At 30.9% G+C, this 22,715-nt stretch overlaps 1 protein-coding gene across 1 annotated transcript in view; it reads left to right on the top strand.

Annotated features, from left to right (window-relative positions):
• The window catches only part of LOC143196459 (uncharacterized), a 376,070-nt gene that overhangs the window by 287,572 nt on the left and 65,783 nt on the right, over positions 1 to 22,715 (top strand). The window contains exons 4-5 of the mRNA XM_076404142.1: positions 13,669 to 13,785; positions 15,835 to 15,981. Of these exons, the coding sequence (XP_076260257.1) occupies positions 13,669 to 13,785; positions 15,835 to 15,981 (264 nt within the window). The remainder of the gene's footprint in view (positions 1 to 13,668; positions 13,786 to 15,834; positions 15,982 to 22,715) is intronic.

Below are 22,715 nucleotides of genomic sequence, written 5' to 3'. Positions count from 1 at the left end.
TTGGCAACGCGTCACCGCTAACCTCCCTTTTTCCAGGCTGAAACGACCTCATCAATCGCTACAGTGATAACTTTTGCCCCTATGCGACAACATCAAGTTGTGTGTTAACGCATCAATAGTTCGATTCACTATCTCTTTTTGGGTGATCCTCGTGCCCAATAACGGCTGCCCGGTTGGCGGCTGCCATATCCCCAAATATAATGCAGTAGCCATAGCGACCTACAGAACTATAGCCCCTATTTGAACATAAACTAAACTGCCTATAACTATACTTATCATATATACTTATATATATATATACTTATATATACTTATATACTATACTTATCACCACCATTCAGTAACATAAAGACCTCGTCTAGTTTTCAAATTCACATTTTTCGTCAAATCAGTTAACAGTCGCGTGATATAACATATGTATCAGTACCATATGTTGCCTCCAAGTCACGAGTGTTATATAAAATCCGAAATCCAATAGTTAATAACTTAACCTATACCAATTATTTCTATTACGTTTTTTTTTTCTGAAAGCTATTGTAGAATTTGGTTAATGTGCTTCAAAAATGATGATTTTGACGTGATAGACCTGCCATATGAGAAAATGAAGAATTAGACACTTCTCGAAATAAATATATATTCCAAGCACAAGATGAACTTCATCTGAATTACTATATTTTTGTCAATCATTTCCAGATGTTGAATAATTTCGGAGGAAAAACTAATAAAAACTCATTAAACCCCTGAACAAAACTTGAACCCGCGAACGGTTTGGTCAAATATCTACTACAAAGAACTATCTCATTTTGTAACATTTCATAAGGTATGATTATGTCATTTAAGTAGTTCATTCAATTATAAATTTTTCCAAAACAAAATTTGTACCAATCAGAGCATCACCATTTCTATAGAAATAAATTGTAAAACTTATAAACTCAATGGCTTATGTGAAACAACTTTCATATGTGTACCTTTTGGTAAATATTTGTAACATATATTATTATGTCAACTATTTTAAATATCGCAAAATTATTACATGCTGTATTGTAGTCGTAGCGGTTCTTCCTCAAAAAAAAAATTATAAAAAATACTACAAAATATAGCTCTTTAAATCATGTGGCTTTAACAGTTCATAATGGGGGGTCCATGATTGAAGTCCACTGATTGTATCTATTGTTTAAAATTACTTAAGTTATGATTTTCTGGGCTTAGAATAATTACTGAATATCAATTTACCATTATACTTATAATATACTAAAATAATCACTACCTTTTTCGTTGAAATAATAGACAGAACAGAATACTTATAGAATTTAAAATAACATATATATAGAATTAATTACTATTAATATATTAATATCTAGTGATTTAAGTTTTAAAATATTCTCCAATTCTTCATTGGTGAACTGTGTCGACCTTTAGGTTGTTACTTTCCTTTGAAACCACTATACATTTGCCATAAAAAACTTTATTCGCCATATAATCGGATATATTTGCTATACATATAAATTATTGCTATTAGATAATTAGCTACCATTTTTGTAAAACATCCAATCATTCATAATCAATTCCAAGTTAAATCAATATTGAAAAAAAGTTACGCAAATTTATTCACGAATCATCAAACCACTGACACAAAATATGATTTCATAATTAACATTATGCGGCCGCCAGAAGTTCCATCACGCTTAATAAAATATTTATTTTGCGAAATGTCTCTCCCGGGACAGTTTCAAAAGTTTCACATCATCATCAATTGTTTTAATTTATCTAGGGAAAAAAAACGTGAACAGAACGCCCCTTAGCGATCCATTAAAGGAACCATAGCCGTAAAATATCCGTGAAAATCTCCGCAAAATTACTCTCTCGTTGTCAATGATGCAGAAGGGTAGTTTTATTAGGGGGCGTGAAAAAAAAACAAAGGATTTATTTATGTTCCAGGGATAAAGAGCAACATTGTATAGAACATCGGGTGGAAAACTATTAGTGTAATTAGTAAAATCTAGATATTTTGACTAAATATCAATTGGTTGAATTGAATATTAAGAAACAAACAATTACTAATTTCCAACTTTTAATTGCCATACAATAAATCCTTGTAAAACAGGCCATATATATTTTAAATTTAATTTAATATTCTTATATATTATCTGACAAGCCATGAAACCCCGAAGTTGAAACGGTTCGATACGGTATTTTCCCCCCTTTCTAATATTTCTCATTGCATGTAAGTTCCATAGAAGAGAGAAATTTAGCGAGGGTTACTTACAAGCCACCAGAGTAAATATTACAAAAGTACACGGGCCATTAACAAAAACTGTTATTTATTGTCCATCTAAACATAACAAGAAGGCCTGGATATTACCACGATTTCTTTAATACATTATATAATAAATTAATTGCCGAGGAAGATTACAATGCAAAACATCCAATGTGGGACTCAAGATTGACAACACCAAAAGGTGGAGAACTAATTAATGCACTGAAGGCAAATAATCTACTGCGTATTTACACCAACGGTGAGCCAACATATTGGCCAACAGGTACAAGCAAAATTCCCGACACTATAGATTTCTATATCACAATAATATTGATACTAAAATATGCAAAGCTGAATCATGTTTGATTTATCATCTGATCACTCGCTAGCAATCTTAACCGTTAATTTAATAATATCAATTCTCTGCATAATACGAGATATTACTTATTATTACTAGATAAAAACTGAAAGTTTAATATCACCAAATGTGTCCCTCAAAACTGCATGGTATGCAACTCCTAGTAGTGCAGCATATCAAGAAGTTAACTTCACGTCATCCATCACTAAATAGAAAAATGGCAGGAAAAAACACGAAAAACTCCTTGCCAGCACCTGCTAAGAACAGAAGAAAACAAGAAAAAATTCAACGAAACAACAAAACCCATTATTATAATAACTCCAGAATACAGAAGAGGTACCGATTTCAAGCACCACTACTGTGCCAACATATGCTGACGATACGGTCATTTTATTATCTCACGAAGATACAATATCAGACACAAGGAAACTCCAACGTATGACTGTGACCAACTACCAACTATGATGTATCAAGGTGAATGAGACAATCAGAAAATCTACTCGTCTGACCTTCACCCTGCGTAGAAGAACTCCACCGATAAATCTTAATAATCATGATATCCTGCATGAGAATAATGTTAAATATTTTGAAATGCATCTAGATCACTTAAAATGGAAGAAACATGTACTAATAAAGCGTAAATAAATTGGGCTTAAACTGACCAGATGTATTGGCTCATAGGGCACATATCCAACTTATCTCTGCGTAATAAGATATATACGTCAATTCTTAGGCCCATATGGAAATAAAGCGATACGTGCCATAGTCGACATATTATGAACAACCTAATTCAGCACGATATATATAACATGCCATCGATTAAAGTGCATAGGTTAAAAGGTTTGCTACCATCCGATCTGATTAATAGACACATAAAACAGTTTTTAGAACAACATAGAATAGTAATTAAATTAAGTATAATGTTACTTTATAAATTATAAGATCACTTATTAAATTCCATCTTCTATAAATCTCGTCAAATATTTATTGGAAGATTGTGGAATGCTAAGAGAATAATAATAATAATATGTAAATTGCTATGTATGACAGAGTTCACACAAAGAGTTCTTTGAGAATTTCAGTTTTGTTTTCATCCCATAAGTCTTGCAATTTATTGTATTTGAATCTTTTTAGTCCTGCAAGCACAGCAGTTTTGTTATTGACACCAAAATAGCCACTTTCAAATAGCTAAAATCAATACCTATATTGGCGAAGCAGCATATCAATGCCAAACTCTCTGATTAGCTTCTGTTTCGCATTTCTTCAGATCAAATAACTGTAATGAATATTGAAAATGCAATAAATAAAGAACTGCTTTTTTATATAGAGAAATGCCAAAATGGTCAAAATTAATAATTCGCATTTTCACTAATAGATCCCAGATCCCTGAATAAAATATAAGAAAGCCGTAATATTCGTAAACTAATAACTTTATTCTACGTAATGTTGTGGATGTTTTGATTGATCTAGAAGTTTAACAATAAGGAACAAGAAATATTGTAGAACAGTAACTATTTTCTAACTTAAGTATTAAGGAACTGCTTCATTTATCATCAGATTAGGAATATGTAAGTTAAGTTTATAATCAAATAGTTAATGTCTTAAAACTATTATTCGCTTCAGGTCGATTAATGAAAATAAAACAGACTAATGGATGAAGAATTAAAGAATACGCCACAAGTTAAGGTTGCTCATACTGGATTATAACCATGAGCAACCCTTTGTTTTCTTTATGACGGAGGTGGTGCGTCATGCAATCGTCATTAGAGACAGAAAAAAACTAGTCATCAGTTTGGGTTTGTTAATAAACGTAAATAAAAAAGCCCATGAAGATAAAGAGGTATGTGCAGTTATATTCCTAAATGTAGCACAAGTCCAAGGCCTGGCATGACGGCCTTGTTCTTAAGCTACAAAAAATATTATCGGAACAACAAAGTGAATTATTGAAACCTTATACTACCATTACAAGGTTTAGAGTGAAACAAGAGAACGCCTACTCTTTAGAAGTAAATTCTTTACATATGATTTACCACAAATGCAAAATTTAACGATGGCCATATTTGCTGACGACGCTGCGATTCTTGCTGGTGGAAACAATAGCGAAGAGGCCACACGAAATTACAACAGGCAAGCGACTATACAGTTAATTGGATCCAAACTTGGAAAATAAAAATTAACCAAAGTAGATCTCTGTAGGTGCACTTCATGTATAATCAGAAATAAGTATTGATTAAACGGAAGAAATCACAATTATCAGTACATAACAACTTGTTCTAGTAGAAGCAAGTATTGAAATCTCTATGGACAAATGAAATTCAGTTATGGGGATGTTCCTTAAAAACTAATGAGTAGAAAGAAACATGGCTAGAATATTATTCGAAAATTCGGAGTATATTAATACAAATAAGAATACAATAAAATTATGCTCACGCCTGAAATAAAAATTATATTAACCCTCAATTTATTTGGTAGACCATAAAAGATCCCGAAAACGAAGGCTATAAAAATAATTGACAACATATGAAAGAATTCTCAACACAGGTCTCACAGTAATTTCAACAGATAGATCAAAAGAGGAACCAATAAAATTGATGAATAGTTTTTTTTTTATCGCGGATTGAAGTGGTATTTTTTTCTGAACCATTTACCGCCTTAAATATTTATTTTGTTTGGATCATAAAATAACAACGTAAAAATTTTATGATTATTCTCGCCTCGTACTTTTCTGCTTGAAAATTCCATATATGTATTTTTTTACGGGGCAGAATTGAATGCTCGTATGTTTTAAGGTGTGTTTTTATAGCTCGGGTGGAATTAGAATCAGAAGCGTCAAAAATGTCTCGTCTACGAATCCTAATAGAGACCAATTCGTCTTCGTTTCTTTCGTTAGATATCGGTATATAGAAATATCTACTTCAACTAGGATCAAAATAATTTTTGGATAAGGATATTCGAAAAAATTCAAAAAATCATGTTGAAATATAAATTACATTTTCCAAAAATGACCCATGGTTTAAATTAATGACTTATTGCCTTCATCACAATTAATTACTCATATTTGTTGATAAGAAAATAAATTAATGGAACGCGTGTTATATAAATACTAACGCTTCTGATATATGTGGTTTATGTATTAAAAATTCACCAATAGTTATAGTTTTACTATTATAAACAAAAACAAAATATATTCTTCAACTAATCAATTTTTACGGGGCAGAACTGAATGCTCGTATGCTTTGTGGTGTGTTTTTATAGCTCGGGTGAAACTAGAATCAGAAACGCCAAAAACGTCTCGTCTACGAATCCTAATAGAGACCAATTCGTCTTCGTTTCTTTCGTTAGATATTGGTATATAGAAATATCTACTTCAACTAGGATCAAAATAATTTTTGGATAAGGATATTCGAAAAAATTAAAAAAATCATGTGAAATATTAATTACATTTTCCAAAAATGACCCATGGTTTAAATTAATGACTTATTGCCTTCATCACAATTAATTACTCATATTTGTTGATAAGAAAATAAATTAATGGAACGCGTGTTATATAAATACTAACGCTTCTGATATATGTGGTTTATGTATTAAAAATTCACCAATAGTTATAGTTTTACTATTATAAACAAAAACAAAATATATTCTTCAACTAATCAATTTTTACGGGGCAGAACTGAATGCTCGTATGCTTTATGGTGTGTTTTTATAGCTCGGGTGAAACTAGAATCAGAAACGTCAAAAACGTCTCGTCTACGAGTCCTAATAGAGACCAATTCATCTTCGTTTCTTTCGTTAGATATTGGTATATAGAAATATCTACTTCAACTAGGATCAAAATAATTTTTGGATAAGGATATTTGAGAAATTAAAAAAAAACATGTTGAAATATAAATTACATGACTCATGGTTTAAAAATTAATGTTGTCACAATTAATAACGCATATTTTTTGATACGAAAATAAATTAATGGAATGTGTGTTATATTAGTACTGCTAATGCTTCTGATATATGTGGTTTATGTATTAAAAATTCACTATTAGTTATAGTTATAAGCAAAAACAAAGTATATTCTTCAACTAATCAATTTTAACGTTCTCTTCTACAAGAATCTCTTCAATACGTTTCGATGCCTTTTGTAGAATTATTTTTGGGTAGCTCAAAATAAGTAAGCTCAAAATAAGCATCTTTTTTATCTTCTTCCAATTTTTCCAATCTGGATTAAATTCTGGAGTAAGAGGGGGTAGATAACCATTTCCTAACGTATTTAATCATGGTTTTCATAAACTTGTCAAACAGTGCATTGTCTTGGAGAAAAATCGTTTTCTATTCACTAAATGTGTTCTCAAATTATGACGCTGGGACTAGATATGTGCCCTTGTCTCCTCTTTCGATCAATTTATGGATTTGTATAACTTTTGAAACACCTTAGTAGGCGATAACACTATACTAACAGACCCACAGAATTCCCAAGAGAGTGAACACACAGAGCACTAGAGCACCATAGAGCTAACTCGCAACTCAAATTGGAAGCGCGAAGTCAATTTTGATTATCAATGTACTATCGTTTATTTAATACATCATTCAAACTATCCTTCAGACAGTCAGTATTTAACTTACTGTCTTGTGTGTTATAGGTTCACATATTTTAACATTAACCCCCATTTAAAATATATTACTTATACCATTTAATTTATATATGTAGATTCTCATGTGTTCTCGTACTTCATTGTTACTGTTCCATTATAATACTATATATGTCTTTAAACATTACAACCGTTTAGTAAAAGTAAATAACAATGCCAAAAACAACAAAAAAGTAAGAATGTGTAATTTTGATAGTTTTCTTCTCAATACAGTAAAGTACTAATATAAACACCAACCAACTTTTGAACTTTTTTTTAATCGCTTTGCACTCAGCTGACGAGCTACGATTCCGATTTACTCGGTGCACAGGAAAGTTATTACCGATTCTTCTAAGAGATGTCGAGAGGCTTAGGTATGCAAGCATAACATGGTCACACATATATATGTTATTTTATTCTACTGACATCAAGCTTCAAAGCAATACATATTATATCTTGCGGAAGTAAAATGCATTTGCAGTACACATTAGTTTTGTTACTTAATCAAAAGAAAAATCACGCTAAAAGTTATCGTTTGCTGGTAGAAACTTACGGTAGGCATGTTCTAAGCCTAAAAACATGTGAGGTGTGTTTTCGAAAATTCAAAAGTGATGGTTTCGATGGGCAAGACAAAGAACGTCCTGGTAGACAGAAAATCGTATAATCAAAAACATTTAGCAGAAGCGTTAAATGTGACCCAAGAAATTATTAGGGGCCAATCTGGAACAATGGGGAAAATCCAAAAGATTGAAAATAGGTGACACACTAATTGAATGACAAATGAATGAGGCAAATAGAAAATAGTAAAAATTGTCTGTGAAATGTTGCTTCACTGATATGATCGGTTAAGTGAAGTTATTTTTATATCGAGAAATCGGGTACATATTGGGTGATGAAAAGTGGATGAAAACCCTAATGGCAAAAATCATGGTTATCACCCGGCGAATCCGACCAATCGTCTCCAAAGTCAAATCGTTTTGGTGGCAGAACAATGCTCTGTGTTTGGTGGGACTAGATTGGCGTGGTGTAATACTCACTACCAACAACAACTGATTAATTTTATCCATGAATTTATAGAAAAACGTCCAGAATTGTACCGAAGAAACGGTAGAGTGATTTTACAGCACGATAACACATAAGTCTTATAAAGTAAATCTGGTCAAGGACGCGTTGCAAGCACTTTAGTGAGGCATATTATCGGACCCGTTGTACTCTCCAGATCTTGCCCCGTTCGGCTAACTTCTTGCATCAATGGGACAAGCGTAGAGCAACACTTTCTCAATTTGTAAAAATCTATTTAGCTTGAATAGTTCCAAATAACCACACTCCGTGTTCTTCTTTTTTTGTATAACTTTTAATTTGTTTTCAGCATAAACTAGAACGTTACTGATTTCGAACGCAGCAACTTTTTGCCTATATTTATAAAAATACTTAATCTACTACTCACCTTTAGTAATAAAATTAGAGCTTGAAGCTCTTTTGTAAATGTATCTCTGACAGAAAATTATTAATATTTGATTCCACACAGCACAACTTAATGTTTGTCCACTAGTAAACAGTTGTTAATCCTGCAAAAAAATAGAAAACGGTATACGTTATGCTATCATACAATACAAAAGGATAACACGAAAAAAAAATCTTAATATATATTAAGATTTATCACAACTAAAATATTAAAAAGGTCATAAGGAAGATCCTAGATATTATAAAATAAAAAAATTAATTAATAAAAATAATATATCGAATTATAAATATGTACCGTTCCTAATAAATGCGAATTAATTGAGTTTTGAATATCTAATAACATTTAAAACGGCATGTTCAAGTTTAACGAATCTGGGGACAATAATTATTTATCGACCAGTATTTAGCTTAATCGGAAAACGTTCTCTATTAGTTATACGTTTAAATACAATATAATGGTAAAATTGAGTAAACATTGGACATTTTAAACTAAATAGTCATTTTAATTAACTTATGTTTCAATCCGTTAACTGGAAATAATGTAATTAAAATACATGCAATATCTGAACCCGAGCAATAGTTATTATTGAAATATATATTTAACACCGTAGTAGTTCAGAAAGAGAAAGAACATGAAATTAAAGAGATTATTTTATCAATATATTATAAAACATATTTGGACTTATGGGGTTGTAATGAAACATTAAATCGACAGCAATCCAACTGCTAAAGCAAAGCTGTTATTGTATATTTATCGCTCCGTTACCAACGAAGAACTGCACGATAACCGAATTTACATGGTTTTACGTATTTATCCAAGATTTCGCCGTAAAACATGAAATAAGGCTAGTGAATCACAATAAAGTAGAAGGAATATATCTACAAGACAATGTGCAAAAAATTAGAAGATCGAAGCGGGAGAATTGATTATACTTAACATTAGCTTAAGTGACGTAATTTAATTTTAATTTGGGAAATGCATAGTGATGTATTTATCCCACAATCGTCATGCTTACGTATTAATGCAAGTATAACAAAGTATTACCAGTATTAAGTAGTACTTGTACTAAATAATACTAGTACTATTTTAAAAAATAGTACATATAGCACATTCTCGTAGAATATAAAAGAGTTGGAGTATCGCAACTCAAATGTATCGAGCTTTTCGGACACACTCGTATAATCTGGATAGATAATAACACTCCTCAAATCAACTTCAGTACTTTACTCTGCAACATACTCTCAACAACTATAGAATTTCCTATAACATTTCATAATTATAATTAATATTATAAGCGTACCATATAATATTCATTATTAAATTTGTAGAAACACATCTTGCGGATCTTATCATAGCAAGAAGGCATTAATAAATTTCAAAACTGAATGAGCTATGAATCTCCTAGTCGTCTGCAATTATATTGGAAAGTGGAAAATAAATCCTCTCAGAGCTAAAATCGTTTCGTACTCAGTCGTTGAAGTGCGGCAGAACTTTTCAGCTCAAAAGTAAATCCTTAACAACTCTTGCAACATGTGACCGATAGGTTGCGTCTGTTGCTTATAATTGCTGGTCATTTCGCAACAACATATCATTCAATTTGTCAATCGGCTTCGGTAGACATCTGCAATAACAGTCCTATTGGTTATGGTATATTGTAAAATAACTACTACACTTGCTAATCCCACAATACCAATATACTTTAGGACACTGCAAGATTTTATGGCCATGAATATATCGCGTCGGTATCAATATGAAAATAATGACTATTTGACTAACATATGATTTTTGTTAAGTACGTTAAACGTTACGTTAAACTAAAGTACGTACAGAAAACTCTTATTGATTAATCAACTACTAAGCTGCCTGAAAATTTTCTGAGGGCTTAACTTTAGTTTTTGTCCTACAAGTCTTCCGAATTTTTTGCTTGTTCCTTATCGTTAACATCCGTGGTCAAATCTACACTTTAAATAAATGAAACTACCCCCGAATATTGAGATATCTGGAACAAGCACTGACATAAGATTCTAAAACATCAGAAATAATGATTATCGAAAATGCAATTTTGAGCCTTCCATCATCTATAAGCACTGAATAACTTACTAAATTCAAAAATATTATTAATATTTAGAGAACTCTCGAATTTACCAGTCAGTTTAGAATATTAAAGATTTTTTGTCTGTTCTCATTTTCATCAATAGATGATTAAACTACACGCAAGCACCTAATAGATTGCGGTTGTTTCAAACGTAGTTCTACGTTGGAAAATACCAATTTTATATATAGAAGATGTACAGACAACGCGTAAATTTACAAACGTGAAATAAATTGTGGAGCAATTATCCAAATAATGTACTTGAATAAGTTCAGTCAACCAATACCAAAACAAAGCTACATTATAATCTAGCTCTACTAGAAAAGAGAGAAAGATATAAAGGCATTTGTGAATTTATAAGAAATAGTAAAATTTCGTAGTAATAAAGCCAAAAATTTGCGTTCTGTAAACATGTAAATATTATTTAATATCTGAGATAAAGAAACCGCCAAGATGTTGGATTGAAACCTTGAGGATAACCAGTATTACGTATATGCAACTTTAAATAACAGCATGTATTATAAAAACGTTTTTGCATTGACATAACAATGACTTCATATAGTGAAAAATACTTAATAATAATATTAATATAATCAGATATTAATATTAAAGTTATTATTATTATTACCTGGAGAGAACACCAGACAGATCGTCGTAAAAGCTAAAGCCAATTATTTAAAGTTCAAATTACTTTCTGACGCCTAGTCCTATTAGCCTGACTTTTTCCAGCCTTTAGCCTTCGGATTGTTTTCTTTTTCGAAACTTGAAAAATTACTCTACTAAATCGACGTTTTTTACTACAGTCAATATATCTGATGCTCTGAACTTGTCTGAGAAAAATATATGAGCTAAGAATTATGAAAACTCTTTGTTACTTAGTGTCTTTTTTTGCCTGTTTTCAGGGCTACCGCATACAGTTACACGAATTACTATTAGGAAGACAAATTATAACAGAACACCGAATTTTATATTTCTATTATATAGAAAATTTCGCCTCCCTTCTTGAAGAAAACGGGAAGAATGAAAGAGGGAGAAGAAATCTGGAGGCATGAAATTTGGCACGATTAAAGCTTATATCGAGAAATAATTAGGCCTAATATTTGTATAATATGCTCTAAAAATAAATAAATTCCAAACGAAAAATTCTCAAATCATGCAAGCTGGAAGAGCCTGTCAGATAGATGATACAAAATATATAATGACAACAATGACGCATTAGGATCAAATCTATCTAGGGATAAAGGATATTTAAAAAACATATTAAAAAAAAAATAAAGGACAGTGTTCGTTAAAATTAAGTGAATGTTTGTTTTTGATATTTGAAACTATATTAAAATGGAATATGAGTAATTAAAACATTATTAAACGAAGTTGTTTATTTTTAAGCAGTGTTTTGTGTTACTTTAGGTTTTTACCCGTATTATTGGAATTATTAAAGAGTTATGCTAAGTTAAGGAAGATTAACAAAATTCAAGTATGACAAAACGATTCTTGTCTTTTTCTTTGCATACAAGATATTTAGATGTTCTAAATCACATGTCCTATTTTGGTGCCTAGTGAAGAAAAAAAAAACGAAAATGCTTAAGTACTTAATTATATTAATTGATATGGTTCTGGATAAATAGTATATCATTCTACTAAGTGTAATTCTAAAAGTTGTTTAGTTTTTTCTGTACATTTTAATGGTATTGACTTGACTGAAAGCACTAACCCAATATTGCATGTAATAAATACGTTAATCAAGTGGTAAAATTAATACTGCAGAGAATAATAACAGTTATAAAACAGTTGCACAGAATTTTAATTGAGACATATGGGGCATAAGGCAAAATAGAAAGTAATAGATAAATAAAAGCCACAGAAGACAAACTAAAGATGAGCTATCTGCAAGGGCGAGATCGAAGAGTGAAATAAGTAAGCAAAGAACAATGCAAATTTATTTAAAAATTTAGATAAAGAAATTATTCTTTTGACCAGCCTGGTGTGATTATAGTTATTTATATACTTTGTTATACTTATGATACTTTGTTATAATGTTCAGTGGAGTAATTTACACTTATTAATACTTCGTTTATTATTCAAAGTTGATGGAAATTAGATTTATTTAAATACCATTTAAAAAATTTTAGTGAAAATTTTGTTAGCTCTTGAGATAGTTTGCATATATTTTAATATAGAGACATGCATTATTTTAATTAATGTTATGTATCAAATACATTTCTGGTCTTATATTGAAAGTAGTGTGAAATCAAGTTTTAATAATATATCATTTTTAAAATTAGTCCTTTTATTACTAAAGAAACATAATTATTAATTACATTGTGGTCGAATCTCGACCACAGAGCGATCACTAGTATATAGAAGCTGTAATAATGTTCAACTAAACAATAATTAAGATGAACGTTAGTAGTAAATATTTTAGGAATGTATTAGTTAGGCAATGTTATTAATCAAACCTGAAGAGTTGCTCACATACTATGTACGGCTGATCTTACATGAAATATATATGATCTATATTGTATCAAAAATTCTATCCATTTTTCCGAAACGTTTACCACCTCAAAAATATATTATGTTTGGGTAATAAAACAGGCATCGTAAAAAAGTTTATATCTATTTCCACGTAGTGCCCCTTAAAAATTCCATGTATTTTTTTGCGAGGGATGATTGAATATTTTTATGTCGTCTTTTCACAACTGAAGCAAAACAGGAAAAAAAGCATGACCAAAGTTATAAAGAGGGGTCAAAGTTTTTAATAACAAAAGTCGCGGCTTTCTTGCGCAACATTAGGGATGCTCATCAAGTCTTAATGAAAACAAAAATGATACTTCGAAATATATTAACCATATTTATTAACATTGTATCATTTATTTTCAGTTTAACTTTGTCGGTAAGCTACTGGGTCCTAAAGGAAACTCACTGAAGCGTTTACAAGAGGATACTATGTGCAAGATGGCAGTGCTTGGTCGTGGCTCGATGAGAGACCGTCATAAGGTAATAAAATAATTGTTTTTTGCTCAAAAGTATTAATAAATATTTAAAATAATATAGAATATGATGTAATATTTGATAATAACAAAATAACAAAAACTGGGTTATTTTCCCAATATTTTTATCTTCCTTGGTTTAGAACGAAAATTCGATATCTCTTGTTTTTTTAGAAGTAAGTTAACCGTAAGGCGAGATGTAACAATTAAGTAACAGGTATATAAGATGTACTTCACTTGATTGTTAATATAATTATGTACATATATACTTTAAGATTTAAGGTTTTTGAATTTTGAGCTAAAGATAATGGCAACTCCATCGAGGAGGTGTCAAATTTCTGGCGATAGATAGTCTAGACATAATTCGTTGCAATGGACATAGTTTTTTACTCTTTGTCAATGGTTACTCCAATCAATGACAATCTGCACAACAATAAGACGAACAAAATAAATATATCTAGGTTAAAGACGTTCCTCATTATTTCGTATCTATGACAAGACAGATATATTTAGATTACAATTAATCATTTCATTACAATTAATTTATGCATCGTCTTCATTAAAAATTAAATCAAACAACAGTTAATTTTTTCGCATACCTAATTTTCTAGGTACCTTCGTTGCCTTACTAAAATTTTTAAATTCTATATATTTGAAAATGTCTATAATGCATCAATGAAATGTATTTCTCCATACTAGAACGGTATCTCTTTCATGTTGATTGTATTATATTTATTATAATAATTATACAAGTATATGCGATCAAACAGAACTCATAGTAACATTTAGATAACATTAAATACCCGTTAAATATAATTCGTAATTAGTATTTAGTTGAAACAACCAATTGAACGCAAGAGAAGTTTGAAATTAAAAATTTCGGAAAAATATTCTGACTAATGAAATATAGCTAGGGCCTGTCGGTTTAAACATCATAATGGTTCATCATATTTTCCACATGATCATTATTAACCCAAAGAAGAAATTGGAACCAGTTATTTACATTGTAAAAGCTTAATTAAAACAACTCCATTCATTTCTAACTTTTATAACCATTCGGATATATGTAAACATTAATTTAACTAATAAAGTACAACGAGTAATATGTTCATATCCGTTAAAATAAACATAATTATTGATGAAAGCGAAATGTTAAAACACTATAAATCAGTAGAGATGTATATATAAAATATATGCGAATCGTGTAAAACATATTAGGTGATTTAATAAATCACTAGTCATAGTCCTGGTTCAATGGCAAACAGAATGTTTATTATTAATTATGTAGAGCTCACATCAGCAAAATATTACAGATGTTTTTTTAGTTATTAAAATATTACTGTTACATTATAAATTAATTTATTAATAGTTATATAATAATTATTAATAAAATATAGTATAGAATTATAGAAACTTCGTATAAAAACATTTAATGATGGAAAATGTTTTTATTATTCTATTTTTTAAAGTTCTATAAACACTTTTAAATTATACAGTTATGAAACTTGATATTTCAAGTTTTAATATTTAGTTCTTGTCTTTAGGTCTTTTGTTAATTATTCTTCGTTTTTGCAACAGGATACCAGACTCAGGAGAGCCAATCGTGGCACGGGACAACAAAACCTAACATTATCTTCGTTATTTTTTCGGTTCTATCTTTAATTATAGAGAATTTGCTCATTACTTCATATAATGACACGCATCTCACTATAATCCGCTTCTACAGATTACTTACTTACTATTCTCTGACTCTTCCATTACTTCTATTATTATTTGAAAACGTATTTTGAATTAGTTCATAAATTACATTTATTTCATTTTAGTGTTTTATCGTGTAACTTCTACGGTCTGTGTGTTCGAGATAACGGTCTGTTGACTAAAATACTGGAAGATGTGAGGGATGTTGCTGATAAACAAATTCGTCATATCTTTCCGTAAAATAAGGTAGTTTTAAAGTAAAGTTTAAAGTTTTCTGAAAGTTTTTTTATTTCAAACCCTTCACATTTCATAAGCAATAAAGGAAGAGATCTTTTAATTTCTTTTTTTGCATTTACAGGAGGAAGAACTTCGCGCTAGTGGCGATCCAAAATTTCAACATTTAAGTGAAGAGCTCCACGTAGAAATCAGCGCATTTGCAACGCCTGCTGAAGCACATGCTAGGATCGCTTATGCACTAGCAGAAGTGAGAAGATTTCTAGTACCGGTAAGTGGATTAAGCAAAGAACATACATACAAATAACAGATGCCCTTAGAAAATTTACTTAGGTTTGGCATATATAAACAAGTAAAAAGATATTTGGATTGGCGTATATTATATTAAAGATACTATGTTTCAGCTTAACTTTGTTTTGGAGATATTACATTTATAAAAATTATTACTTAAATGCAAAATGCGTTACACAAAATGCAACGTGTAAATTTTTTGTAGCCTTAGTTTATAAATATTATGAAAAAATGTTTCTACAGAGTTGATATTTAAAATTTGCTTAATAGATCATATCTTAATGGATAAGTCACTCTAAATCCAAATGTTCATAGGAAAGGTTTCATAAATTGTTTAGATGTGAGATAAAAAAGAACAGTATATGAAATAAGAGCATAAAACAATAAAAGTAATTTAACCTGGTACGTGTTACTGAAACTAAAAAGGGGTCATTAGTCGACGGTAGCAATAATATGAATCTGCCAAATGGCATATTTCACGTAAGGATTTAGCTGTAATTCACATGAGGTTTAAATAGCACAGGAACTAAAGCTACTCTAGTATTCAAAACGTCGTGAATTACCTGCAGAATGTATTATAAGCTGTGATATTAATTTACTTGATAATTAAAAAAGATATACTCAATTTTGCAAGATATTTCATGATATTACGAATGGCCAACTAATAATGCAATAAAGTATATCTAAACACAATAATTGTGCAGCAGAAGATTTTGATTGACACTAATTTTGATATAATTGTTTAGCACAGAATACTTGGATAATAAGGCATATTTGTGCCATTAACACGTAAAGATTTTGTATTTAAACATTCACATGTTTTCATATATTTGTATACGGAAAGTTCACCGAGTTGTATACGGAAATTTAATTTAAAATTATGAGAACTACCAAGCCAACATTGTTCTTTTCACACGGTATGTTAGCAGAAAGATGGGAAAAAGTTATAAAGAATGATGAGCAATACTTTTATCAATATATATTGTACTAATGTTTTTTTTCTTTCAAGCGAAGAAAATTATCAGAATACGTGCAAGTGACTAATATAATGTATTACTAACAATTATGAAAATATCTGAGTTATTGTTTATTCTCTGATAAATTCAAATTTAACTTCGCGAACTGATCTAGTATGTGAATTCAATCATCACCTTCAATTTCAATTTTCTAGGGTATAAATCTTATTTCCCTTTCACTATTCGCTCCTCCCTAAAAAGATAAGATCATACCGGAAAATAAAGCTTAAGTGTAGATTTAGGAGAATAAAAAAATCAAGATGTGTTAGTGTGTTATACTAACAGAAAACCAGTAATTTACGCGAACTAAGATTGTTTAAAACATACTTAAGAACAAAAATTAAATATTAATTTTAAAGTTTCTCATAGCTACTACTGGAAAGTGATGCTTTGAAATCCCATCAACGAAAATACATGATTATTCTTTAGTACCGTATTTAGAAAATAATCGAATAAAACCCTGATCAAGGTGAATGAGTTCAAAAGACATCACATAATTACGTTTTATCTGATCTATTACTTTAAGTAATAGTCTGAGTCTGAGTCTGAGTTTTACGATGCAATAATGAAATGACTTCGTAGATCCACTTAATTTCGAAGTCATCGTGCAGTTCTTCGTTGGTTACATGGCTATAACTATTGATAATTAATCGAAGAAATTTATTTTAGCGGCGTTGGATTACTAGTCGTTGTGATTTATAATTCATTGATAAATCAATCTATTTGATCTTAGGTAAAGTTTCTATCTTCAAACTAATCACTACACTTCTTTGATTTTGAGACTGAACTGGGCTGCTTTTGACTAACGTAATGTGTCCAATTCCACCGACTGTCGAGAGGAATGGCGAGGTATTTCACTGATTATGTTTGAGGAATCGGACGTCCCTCAAGTTATATATTATAGTTATTATAGTTATTTCCATTTCTCCGCAAAAATTGACATGGATTTCGAGTTATTAAACTGAATTTGTCATCTTCTGGCCTATTTCTGTGACTTGTTGACTGCCACTTGTACTTTTTCTCTAGCCCTAGCAGATATGTATATTGAATTAATGACAGTTCCTTGATTAATATATTCTTTTGGCAGTTGGCAAACAGAAAATGAATATTTTAACACCTAAAGGCATATTTCCTAAATTCCCTATTTATTATTCATGAATTAAGCGGACATTTAAAAAAATTTAAAGTTCCACTGCACTGTTCCTTTTTTCCTCTTCATTCTTTTGCGAAATCTCCCAATCGTTCGCCGAGTTGAAATTCCGCCGGCGACGGCCTTTCAGATCAAATTGCTTTTATCCCCCGCACATTCTCCACCACATTTTACTTTACCTACACCCTGCCAACCTTCTACGGTCACGAACTTGAATTTTGATGAGTGAAAAATTCTCTCTTTCGAACTCCATTTTTCAGCGGTCTGCCTTTAACCCGCCTGCCGCAGAAAACTTTCGTGTTTCGTTCTCCTCGCGCGACACGAACAGATTCACCGATACTGTTCGTGTTTTGCTTTGTTATTCGGCTAGCGGAAATGAAGCTGTTTTGTACGTAGAGAGACGTAGAAATTAGACACGTATTGCAACCGAGTAAATAGTTGGAATACTTGAACTATATTTGTTTATTTCGCATTTTTATAATAATATAATATAAAGTTTTCATATTGTATAATGGGTTTGGAGAAACGTATTTTCGATTCATTCGCATTTTCCAAGAAAAATTTAGAGATATAGATTTTAAACATTAATGAATTATATTTACTTTTTCTGATTAAATAATGATTATGCAACTGTATAACTGAGATTTAGACCGAAAACGGAATTTTAACTCAGCAAGAGAAAATTTTGCAGAAATCAGAAAAAATGTTAGTTGAACGAAGCAAGATCCGGGTAATAGAACGAACGCATCAAGACTTCTCAGCCAATCTCTTCAAAGTGTACAGAGTCAGCAATGACTTATTGTTATTAATTAAGTAAAACGGCAAAATATTACAAAAATAGTGCACAAATGACGTTAACTTTCTATAGTAGTATCTATAATAGGATATAATAGTCTATATCTATAATATTATATGGAATTTTATATTTCAATCACGTTGAATGGACTATGGAATAAGTATTACTAGATATTTATTACTTTAAACATTTAAAAACTGCTTTACTTAAAAAGCTTTTATTAAATTACTTTTTCCTTAACCTTATATTTGCAAGGCTAAGCATTTGTATATTGTATTTGGGTATTGATTGTGTCAAACCTGACACGAACATATAGAAGTATGAAGATCCGAAAGAGCGTTAAATATTAATTGTTTTAAAGCTCCATATATTTTGGCTTTTCATAATCTGTATTACCTCATAATTTGTAGGAATTTGAACAATCCTAGCTTATTAGTATCGACTGCTTGTATTATATAACTCTGACTTTAGTTAAACAAGTTGTCATGACTGCTTTCAAAAGCTTAGTATTCCAAATATCCTGAAAACCTAAAAATGTTCAAAAACGCAAAATTAGTTGAGGTTAAACCGATCATGAGCGAAGATGATTTTGTGATGATCACTGTAAAAAAAACTTCCTTTCTTAAATGAGACGTCTCGTCATAACCCCCATTTTTGACCACACATTGGATATTTAACAACCGTTTTCGAGTATGAGCGTATGTACTGCCTGATCTGCTTGATATATCACAGAAAGGTATCAAAAAATGAATCGATTCCTGTAGACCGTAAAATATTAATTGTTTTAATCATTTTATACATTTTCCCAATTTCTGGTAACATAACGACGCTATGTCGAAACACACATCGTCAGTACCACGAAACCCTGTACCAACCAAACCGTGCTGCATCAATCTGAAAAGGTTATAATTAGAAGAAGTTGTCCGGTAAGTACGCTAGATGCGGCAGAATTTCCCATTCGAGCTGTAACGATATATCCCTCACAACTCGTGCTACTTACTCAACAATGGCAACTTACTCAATTGACGTCGGTAGACATCAACGGTAACACTTTCATTCGATTTTACTAGCCCGAACTACATGTGAGCATATGCCATTTATTGGCCGTAAGGAGCTGGAATGAAGCCTCGTTTTGATATTCCAAGAAACAGAGTGTTGGCATGAGGAAAACGGAAAAGTCCTAATTCAATGGCAATTGAATGAGCTTCTTAGCTGGCTCCTCGAATAAACCCGTAGTTTTATTATAAAAATCACCTGCCCACCCTCATTTTTCACATACACTACATCACGCTGATCTCATTATATGCACAGCAAGCATATTGCACAGCAATGAATCTCGTAGGCTAACCCATGCCCTTCTGCATTTAAAATTATTATAGAAGATCCACTTATATTACATTCGGTTGAAATGCGACACAGAAAACTCTTCTTTTTTGCCCCTAAAATCATTGAAACTACTATATTCAATAGGTTTAGCATTTTTAGTCAGTTGGTAGCCATTCAGCTAAGCTACCAGACCGTTGTGCTTGAATTGAAACCAAAATCACTGCTGTTAAATCATTAAAACTAAAACAGGTATTTAGAATATAATGGGGTAACATCACCATAGGTTTCTAAAAGAATTCGATGGACTTAAAAAAAAACAAAAGTAATGAAGTCTAAAATTAATTTGTAAATATCTCAGGATTTTATACACTGAATGACTTAATAATACCAAATGGAATATTATAAATAAAATTAATTTATATACAGAAAACAGTTGGGTATTGAAACCAAACGATTTCTTCTAAGTAACTGTAGATTGTTTAACATTTAATTGTATTGATACTTTTCATTTCCATCAATAGATATCGCTCATCAAAATACATGCAAGCTCCTAATAAAAGCATTATTTTTAATAAAATTGTACTCCCGATAAAAAAATCCAAAATTAAATCACATCCCTGGTACAACATCGCCAAACTGTCTCGAAACAAAAGGCTTGAAGAAACAGGAACAACTACTTGTATTGAGACTTTAAACTGAAAGAACCTGCTGCCGGCAAAGTCAGTACAATATTATTTTCCTTATTCTCAGTCGCTTTCATTCTTTTCCGGAGCTCGGGAGCGGTGTAAATTTCAGTCACGAGTTTCCTTAGAACCCTACAATGCTGTTTCATTCCGTAGCATTTCGCCGGACAAAACAAGTTGATTTCCGTTCGTAAGCGACCAAACTCCAAGGTTCGTATCGTCAATTGTCCCATTCGACGTACAAAAAAACCACCACCCCGGCAAACCCGACTCTCTGCCTCTGGTCGGATAGATGGCGAGCGTACGTTACGGAATTTCGACTCATCAAAATTCGAGATCCGGCCTTCGGGCTAGGTAAGTAAAACGTGGCTGAGAATGTGCGGCAATGGATGTAATTTGATCCGACACGACGACATTTCGCGAATTTCAATCGCAAGTGACTTTTTTTACAATGGCATCGTTTGATTTTCAATTTCATTTTCCGTGGATCGCAATTGCTTTAATCGTTTCATTTTGTGAGCCATTTTTTTTAACTCGGCCCGAGTTTTTTTATTGTTTTCTTAATAATGTATTCATTTATGCTCTGATAGTACGGATCGAGACCTTTTCATATCGGAATACAAGGCCAATATCGAAAACATATGCCCAGTTCTCATATAATTTCCTCCAATTGTGTATAATGTATCATTTCATTGTGTATCATTTCTGTGGTACATTTGTTGTTTGTTTATTTTGAGCGCCTTTTTTAGTATGCCCGACGTAAGGAATAGTACGTTTAGAAATTAAATTATTAGCTCATTAGTATATGTAAGTGGGTAGTACAATAAGTAAAGCGAATTCTCGATCTAGAAAGTGTTGTGTACCCGAATGCACAGACAATAAGGAAATGCAGAATCGTTTTCGTTCGAAGAACAATTTGCTGTCATTAAAATAAATATATAAATATATCATATAATATATTATATATATTATACATATATATATATATATAAATATATATATATATATATATATATATATATATATATATATATATATATATATATATATATATATATATATATATATATATATATATAATCCAATCGGTTTATGATTTTTAACGTTATCAACTATTTTTTAAGGACAGCAAATTGTTCTTCGAACGAAAACGAATAGACAGAACTCTGAAAATTAAATCTCTAATAGATATAAATTGATGGCATCAAACAAATATGGAAAAGAGACAAGACTGAAGAAGTAATTTTGATTTGTTCCAAAATTCTTTGGTTATGATTTTATATGAATTATAAATATTATATATCATTGCAGAAACGTATGTCATTTTCTTCCTAGAAGCAACTGTGCTTTTGGTTAGGACAAATTAAAATCGCGAATCAACTAAAGTACTGCAAATACACGTCAAGTGCATTCACATTCACGATTTACTTGTACACGATTTCCAAATACTGATGAAGTGAAAACGGATCACTACCAAGCCAACATTGTTCTTTCGACACGATATGTTAGCAAAAAGATGGGAAAAAGTTATAAAGAATGATGAGCAATATTTTTATCAATATATATTGTACCAATGTTTCTTTCTTTCAAGCGAAGAAAATTTTCAGAATACGTGCAAGTGACTAATATAACGTAATACTAACAATTATGAAAATATCTGAGTTACTGTTTATTCTCTGATAAATGCAAATTTAACTGCGCGAACTGATCTAGTATGTGAATTCAATTATCACCTTCAAAAAA

The sequence above is a fragment of the Rhynchophorus ferrugineus genome, unplaced genomic scaffold, assembly GCF_030347505.1.
Source record: "Rhynchophorus ferrugineus isolate W39M unplaced genomic scaffold, kcgeb_rfMv2 rfM4, whole genome shotgun sequence".
Classification (NCBI taxonomy): domain Eukaryota; kingdom Metazoa; phylum Arthropoda; class Insecta; order Coleoptera; family Curculionidae; genus Rhynchophorus; species Rhynchophorus ferrugineus.
This window is presented reverse-complemented; position numbering and strand designations above follow the sequence as displayed.